The sequence below is a fragment of the Arachis duranensis genome, chromosome 7, assembly GCF_000817695.3.
Source record: "Arachis duranensis cultivar V14167 chromosome 7, aradu.V14167.gnm2.J7QH, whole genome shotgun sequence".
NCBI classification, from domain to species: Eukaryota; Viridiplantae; Streptophyta; class Magnoliopsida; order Fabales; family Fabaceae; genus Arachis; species Arachis duranensis.
In genome coordinates, this window is record NC_029778.3 from 74,608,098 (window position 1) to 74,617,044 (window position 8,947).

Consider the following 8,947-nt stretch of genomic DNA (forward strand, 5'->3'; position numbering starts at 1 on the left):
GCCAATTTAGCTTCCACTTCAGGTTAGTACAAAAAGAATCTTATAACATATTTTGTTGAGAAATCCTGTCAAAAAAAGGAAGACAAGACGATATGTGCCTCCAGCATATGATTATGTAGCTTGGTTTGTTTAACATAATTTTTATTGCACCTTTCTTATTTTATTGTAAATTGATTCATAAGGTGATTTTGATGCCTATTTTAAAAATGTAGAAACACAATTATTTGAAACACTTAGATCTATCCAATTTAGACAAGTAAGGATGAGGAGAAAGTAATATCTTCGTCAAAGAGGAGTGCCAATTTACCTTTTATTTCAGGTTAGTACAAAAGATGAAAATCAACCAATCACTATTTAGTAAAATATTTTAAAAAAATTAAAACAAAAATCTCTTATTTATTATTATTCAATTGAAACATCAAGTACTAATTAAATGCAATAAACATACATTAAAAGTGTCATAATAATAATAATTATAAAAAATTTCAGTTACAAATATTCAAATTCTACAACTTATACATATTAAGACTCTTACTACTCTTCATTTCTTAATTTCTCATACTAATTGTCAAAAATTTCTTAAATTTAATGTAACATTTTTATATGTTTTTCATTCTCATTCATTTATTCTTTTAATTATTTACAAACAAGAAAACCGCAGAAAAGACAAAGAATAGCCATTAATGCAAATCGAAAAATGAAAAAAAAAGGAAAATATAGTTTTGTATAACTCTAATATAAATAATTTATGTCTTTTTTAAAAATAAATAAATTCAAAACCTATTTATAATATATTCTCTAAAATATTTTTAATATAACATTTATTAAAATATACTCTATAGTATAAATAATCTATTTCTCCACGCATTGCGCGGGTCTCACTCTAGTTACCTTAAAAGTAAAAAATTAGAAATCATTTGATAATTAAATTTGTTAGAAATTATAATGTTGGACTAAAATGGTAAAAAAAAAAAAATTTCTAAACGGTCCCTAATTCAAGTCATTAAGAAGCAAAATGAAGGCAATCTTGTTAAGCGGGTTCTACTCTTACATTTTCATGAAAGTAAAATAGATTAGCATAAACTTTTAAAGAGTCTTGATACATCTTCTAAGACTGATAAAATGACCAATGCCAAATTTATCGAAATTTGTTTATTTATGAAAAAAGATAGGGTCAGTTATTTGTTTGGTGGTTAGTACTTAGTATCAGGACTTCAGGAGTGTCACAGTCACTCAAATTGTTGTAATTGAGAAATAAATTTTCTTAGAAGGTGAAAAGTGTTGTCTTAATTTCTAACATTTAATAATAATCAGAAGTAGTAATAAACACGATTGAACTAACTCTCAGTCAACCAAAGCTACAAGGTTCTCAAAGAGAAATCTGTTAATTGTTTAACCACATTCATTCAGTAGTGTTACATGGCTGCAAGGAAACTCTGCACGCTGCAGTGTGTTCTGTTGTTGTCATGGTAACATAACTTCTCATCATAAATAAATTATTGAATTTTTCGCAACTATTGAACCCGCTTCCAAAATATTGGCTATAGAATAATACTTAAAAAAAAAACAATTTTTTAATGTTAATCTGCTTAACCTTATGCATACCAAAATGCAAGAATTTTTCTCTCTAATTTTCTTGAATGTGTCTAACTTCTAACCATGGCTAATATGTGAAAATGGTTGCCCCAAACGTAGCTGAATGCCAACATGAATAACACTTGAGACAGCTTTCAAAACCTCTCTTTCTGCTTGTTTTGCTATTTCCATTGCATCTCTGTGAGTAACTCAACGTAGATTACTACAAGACACTCGTTCAAATTACATGTCAAACTCATCAAAGTTAGGAAATTAAAATTTTGCCTTGAAACATGTGCTGTGTTACGCCTCAACTGACATCTGAAAATACAAGTGATTCTAACTTCAAAACTCAACTCAAATTCCACAAACAATGGAATAGATTCAAATGTTACCTGTGGGAAATTCGATGAGATTATATCAGAAACAATTCCTTCAATGTTATTATCCTTAGCAGAAGCAATACTACCATGTTCCTTGTCTTCACTCCAAGAATCTTCTTGTTGATCTGTTGTGCTGGGAGAAAGACATGACATTGCAGGATCTACAAGAGAAATTTGATAATCTTATCAGCTAAGAAATTGATATTAAAATAAATAAATAAGATTCTTCCTTGGGCAAAGTAAGAAATTTATGAAACTATGAAAATTGAATATTAAGACCTATGTGTATGAAGATTTCAGCCACAGTTGGATGGAACTTGTGAATTCATTTTCGGACATTTTCACCAATGATATGTGCAGCACTAACAGTCTAACACTAAAAAAGGATCAACCCACAACCGGAAGCCAGCAAGTCAGTCCCGGAGATAGGATCATAATGCAATTAAATCAGGAATATCCAATGCATAATACGTGACATAACATACGATTGGGGAGAACAAACCTCAATATGTACATCAAGATATAGATATGAGCCAGCTCTCCTTCCTCTTAAGCGATGACACCCCTGCATACAAATTATTGAAAGAAAGTTTTGAAACAATAACCAGAAATGAATACAACCTTAGTCCATAAATTAATATGCAAAACAGAACTAGAGAGCACAGTGCATACAAAAAAATGGAAACAAGAATTTCATGTATTTATTCAAGTAAAAAGGATGACATTATTTGAGATATCACATGCAAAGTCCAAAGAGGAGAAGAAAAACCTTGACGCCATCAACTTGCAATATTCTTGGTTTAATAGGATTCAAATGCTCGCTGGGATTGCAGCATCCACCAATCCCAAGATACTGATAATCAATCAGAAGGAACATGTTGATTAGATTAGAAGTTTGGACATAACTAAAATTGCATATAGATACTTGTGGAGAAGGACAATCTTTTACCAACTCCCTTCACAGTCACATAGCAAGCAATGATAAACTGAGGTGGAACATATAATTATGAACCTTACCTTTGGTAACCAGTTTCAGCCCCAGCTTTTAAAATCATGCCTGACACAAGCAGTCCTGCAAGGGGATCTAGAAACTTCACTCCAAGAATAGACCCTCCTAAAATGGAGATAGAAGTCCAGGGTCAGTGCCTGTAAGCAATTAAAAAGACATAAATCAAGTTTAGAGAAACAAATCCTGTGCAAAGAGGATACGTAAACAGAGGCATGACATCTACGGCCTTTCAGAAATTAGATCGAAATGTAATTTTAGTCCCTCAAAAGACAAATATATGCATACTTGTATAGCAGCTAAGATATTAACTTTATCAACTTGATCCCTCAAACTACAAATTCCAACTGATTTAGTCCCTTGACCTTATAAGTTATAATGATGTCATGATTATACTAATAGCTTCAACCCGTCATAACCGATCACTATTTTTAACCCAACAAGGCAACAACACACCCCTTAGTGCCTCGTAATCCGTGACATGTACTTAGCCAGTATCTTAACAGAATATACCAAATAACTAAAATGAATAACCTTTCAGAAACAAAGTTCCTTAGTCCTTACCAACTCCAATGAGAGCAACTACTCCATGCATTTACTTAATTGCTTTCATCAGTCCACTACCCTGCTTCTCACCAGCTCGTTTTGTTATCCAGTAAAGCCTAACAATTCACAAGCACCTATAAATACTGAGGTCTTGGTCTCTTGGAGAAGGAACAATATGTTACATCCCCAACATTTAAAATATAATACAGAATCTAATAGTGGACATAATCAAATCATACTTAAAATAGTTAACACACTGCAAAGTTAACATACTTAGAATAGGTGACTAGAATAGGAATTAGGAAAACAGGGCCTCTTCCTAACACATGTGCATGTTAAAATTAAATAATATCATTACCCCTCTTTAATACATATTGACAGAATAGTCATATTCAAAGCAAGGATAGGATGTTCCATGTCGATGCCATGGTGATGTCCACCATGTCCGTGACTATGCACATGTTCATGTGCCACTGCATGGCTAACCATTTCAGGGCCAGATGAGAACAATCCCTGCAGATTGATAAGAATGCAGTATTGAAAAGATGTCTTGCAATCTATTTCCAAAAAAGAGGAAAAAAAAAAGCTTATTCAGCATTTATTTGAATGATTTTGGTCATAGTAATAAGTGAAGCAACAAAGACAATGAAGTAAAAAATTATTCAACTATTGAAGTGTACCATCAAAATATCAACCGCATGGCATGCAAATATGCAATGCCACCTGCTGTTCCCAAAAGCATACAAGAGATTCCTAGAGCTCCCAAAGTCTCGAACTTTCCATGTCCTGAGATACAACAATGATAGAGAAATGTAATTTTAAAAGACATAAAAAACCACATGAAAGAATCAAGTCTTTGAATCTTTACTAAATAAATAAAGAGAAAGTTAGGAACAGCACTTTTATTGAAATTTGGCTAACATTTAACTATCAAAAGAAAAATGAGTAATCCTACACCATTAAATGTCATTTCACATCATTGAAAATATTGATGATAGCTAATTGATGGCTAAACATCACAAATTCTGCTGACTCTAATAACACTCCTCATAAATAAATATCAACAGCAACCATGCACTACTCAGTAATCTAATCACAACAAAATATCAGGAAAAGAATTGCATTATGTGATACTCCTCTGTTCTTATAACCACGATCTTACATGTAACATACAATTGTATTCAAATGACCCCTACATTTAGTAATGAATAAAATGCCAACATTTAATGTCCATGCATATGGATAAGAAACAGTAACTTGAAGCATATAAGAGATAAAAGGAGTAACATGGAGATACAAATCAAGTGACCATATGGATGTTCTTTATCTCTAGGCGCCTTGGCAAGTCTAAAAGATAACAAAGCTATGCCACTCAGAACCTGCAGTGGAAAAATGACACAAGTTTTCAGGCGACCACAAAAGAATAACCACTGCACTCAAAAGAACAAGAGGTTCCACGCTAAGCCCACTTTGCTATGTTCAGTATGTTGTACGGGCTATTTTTGCCTCAGCCTACATGAAACCTCCAAAAATTACAAGAGCATCACATTTTATTGTTTCCGACAAGTTTCACTTATCAAAGTAAAATTCAATAACTATTAGCCACTTTATCAAATCATATATAGACCAAATCCGAATTTGGCCTAGCTTAATTAAGTTTCTTTTGAAAAAATAGTTTAAATAACAAATGCTTATATTAAGAGTAGTTTATAAATAAATTATTTTGGGTTGATTTTTTAGTTTTAAAAGTATTTATTTTAAAAGAAATATGATCAAAAACTTTTTATTATGAAAGAAGAATTTTTTTTAACTTCTCTATAAATACTTAAATAACTTTTTAAAATACTACAATTAAATTTTAAAAATTATATCAAATATTAATACTATTATTTTTTATAAATAAAAAGTTCAAATAAATAGTTTTGGAGCTTCCCAAATTTCTCCCTTGGACAGTTCATTTAATACAGAACAAGAAGTAGAAGAGACTAATCTCACTAGCCAGAGAGTGATGTCAGAAATAACTCAACTTGAATTTCCAAATGTCATGACTAGAGGGTTTATTCATGTACCATGTACAATAATTTATTATTATTATTCTTATTATTATTATTAGTAGTAGTAGTAGTAATAGTAATAGTAGTAGTAGTAGCCAGTGAAGGCTTTTCTAGTGGCTAACCCAATGTCGGCAGCGAGACCCAACCGGAAAATATTCTCCCCATCCTATCAATCTCAGAATTAATTGAACAAAAAGATAAGAAGAATGTAACATTTTTTTTCTTTTATTTTTTATTATTTTTAAAAATATTTGCTTAAAAATATAAAGGTTGAATCAAATGTAATTTAAAAAAAAATTTACGCTATTTTTTATTTTGGAGGACTAAAGATTAATTATTATATACACAAGAATGAATTTAAATCTTTAATAATTATTAAAAAAATTAATAAACAAATTATCCGATGAACCCACTCAATTAATTAAATGCAATTATAGAATTGATTTTATGAAATTGAGCACATACAAAATAAGTTTTTTATTTTATTTATTATTCATAAGTCATATCATATAAGATTTCTCTTGTTTTATTTAAAAACCCTCAGAATTATAACTAAAAATCTATAAAAGGAAACTAAAAGATCAATAGAGAGAGTGGGAAAAGTGACCAATTATATTAATTTTAGAAAAAATTTAGGGATCCGTAATTTTGGTGTTTTTTGACCAGCACTTAATTATAAAAAAAAAGTGAGTGATTTTTTACCATTAGATATAATTTCACACTATTAAAAACACTAATAATAACTAATTAATGGTTACAAAATACCAAAATCGTTGACCCTAACGTTCTTCCTAATTTTATTCTTGAAATTGATTTTACGACATTTACGACTGGGACCCCTTTTTGCTCGTTGTTAGGGACACCACATGCTTTCCATATTTTCTATTGGAAACAAATCTTATAATACCACATTCTATTTAACACAACTTTTAGGCCGCGTTTGTTTATAGAGATAGAATACCGAGACATGAATACAAAGATATAAAATTGTATTTGACAGAGGAGATATGGACAGAAATAGTGTATTCAGAGACACTGAATTAGTGTATTTTGTGTCCATCCTGACAGGAAGGACACTAAGACACTAACAAGAGATACAACTTATTTTTTATTTTTTTTTATCTCAAATTTTTTGAATAAAAAAATGAGAATAAATTAGATTTTTATAATTTATTCTATTTTATCACCAAATAGAATATAAGAACACAAAATTTTATGTCTCTATCCATCAACATCTTGTCATATCCTGTTCTCAGTATCTTGTCCTGTCCTGTTCTCGAAAACAAACTCAACCCTAAAAACGGCATCTATGTAATCTATATTTAAACATAAACAATCTAGTAAACTAGTCTTTCTTGTGTGTTGCTTTAGTGTATACTTTAATTCACTATAAACCAAATTCTAACTCACAATAATACACCCCTTAATTAGTTGTTTATTATAATAGGAAGAGGAATAGCTAGGAGGGGTTGATCCTTATCCATACTCTGAAGTTTCCGGTCAAAAGAGTTTAGTAGTGATCCCAACATGACATGAATCATTCTCATAGCCAAAGGAGAGCCAGGACAAATTCTTCTTCCACTTCCAAATGGTGTCAGCTGAAAATCTCTTCCTTTAACATCAATTTTAGATCCCAACAATCTCTCTGGCAAGAACGAATTGGCATTGTCCCACACATTAGGGTTCCTACCAATAGCCCATTCATTAATTAGGACCCTTGCATTCTTTGGGATCCTATAACCTGAGATCTCCACATCAACCTTAGCTTTTCTTGGGAGCAAGAGTGGAGCTGGAGGGTGTAATCGTAAACTCTCTTTTACAATTGCTTGTAAGTATGGCAGTTTGGCAACATCGGACTCATCAATAGAGTTACCTCTTCCAATATTTTGTTCCAACTCTTGTTTGGCTTTGGACATAACCTCTGGATTGTGGAGTACTTCAGTCATTGCTCTTTCTAATCCATATGCTGTTGTATCTGTACCCGCTACAAGTAGATCCTACAATAATATACACCATATAACTTACTTGGTTAGACATGCATAGTTGATATGTAGTGACAAACAAACCTAGAAAGAAAATACAAGAGAGGAGAATAAACTTACAAGTAAAAAGTGTTTGATCTTTTTTCGGTCCATCCTCTGGCTATCCTGATGAGAAATATCGAGAAGTGCGTCCAACATGTCATTGTTTGTAACATAATGTCCCTCTTCTCTTAACTTCAATCTTTTCTCAATTAACTTGTCCAAGTTGTGAAAGAACTTGTTGAGATAATGAATAGTGTGCCTTTGGAGTCCTTGAGGGTCAAATACTTTTAGAAATGGAAAAATATCCACCACATTTGTAGCCCCGGTTAATTTTAAAAGAGTGGACACAATATCCTTGTACTCACCATTCTCCACTGATTCAACGAAATCCTCGGAGACAAAAGTATTAGACAAGAAATTTATGCATGCCCTAAAAGCCGCATGCCCAACATCAACAGCATCGCCGGTTCGGCCGTATTTTTGCATGTCGCCGAGAAGGTCTAGAAGCTTCTTACGCCTAAGACCTTGACTTAGATCAAGGACCTTGGTGGAGAATAATTGTTCATTGCATATTTTTCTTAGATCTTTCCAAAGTGGACAAACCGGTAAGAAGGGCAAGCTATAGTTGTGGTGATCAAGGGAAGTTACAATACTCGGAACCGTTCGATCCGAGAACAACAAATCCTTGGTTTGGAGAACTTCTTTGGCAATGTTTGGTGAAGATATTATGACAGTGGTGGATTGGCCAAGCCTCAGAAGCATTATGTCTGGGGCATAAATCTTAGAAATCTTGGCCAATGTTTGTTGTGGCTTCCTAATAAATTCAAAAAGGTTTGCTAACATGGTAAAGAGGGAAGGTCCTGGTGGAAGTGGAAGCTTTGGTTTTTTTGTGTTTTTGGAATAAAGAAAATGTGTGACAATGCATGTGAACAAGATTACCAATGATAGGGGCATGTAAGAATATTGCTTAGGGAATAAAAACGTTATTAGGGAATAATCCTTTGGTTCATCATCAATGGTACCAAATAATGTTGAATTCATTGAGGCATGCCATAGTGGTGATTCCGATTCCATTGTTCAATTCAGGAGGAAAAAAAAACAGTAGTTTTGAGTTCTGGATGACAATGCAAATAGTGGCTAAGGATGGTGTGAGTGTGAGTGAGAGCCTCTTTGGCTTTGTATTTATAGTGGTTGCATTGTCCATAAATATAACAAGAGTTCTATGCATCCAATTCAAAGCGAGACACGTGCTTTTATTATTGTAGAATTCGTTATGTTATACCTACTTTTAACACATGACCATTTATTTGTAATAGTAATGATAAGTACCAAATTACGTAAACAACCTACGTAGAAATT

General features: G+C 32.2%; 1 protein-coding gene and 1 pseudogene across 1 annotated transcript; both read right to left on the minus strand.

Annotated features, from left to right (window-relative positions):
- Positions 1-1,458: 1,458 nt before the first annotated feature.
- On the minus strand, positions 1,459-6,871 carry LOC107459458 (metal tolerance protein 2-like; annotated as a pseudogene).
- Positions 6,646-8,729, minus strand: LOC107459605 (7-ethoxycoumarin O-deethylase-like). Its single transcript, XM_016077847.3, has 2 exons — positions 7,667-8,729; positions 6,646-7,561 (listed from the first exon to the last, which is right to left on the minus strand). The coding sequence occupies exons 1-2, from the start codon at positions 8,660-8,662 to the stop codon at positions 6,992-6,994; spliced, it is 1,566 nt and encodes a 521-aa protein (XP_015933333.1). The 5' UTR covers positions 8,663-8,729; the 3' UTR covers positions 6,646-6,991.
- Between the last annotated feature and the right edge of the window lie 218 nt (positions 8,730-8,947).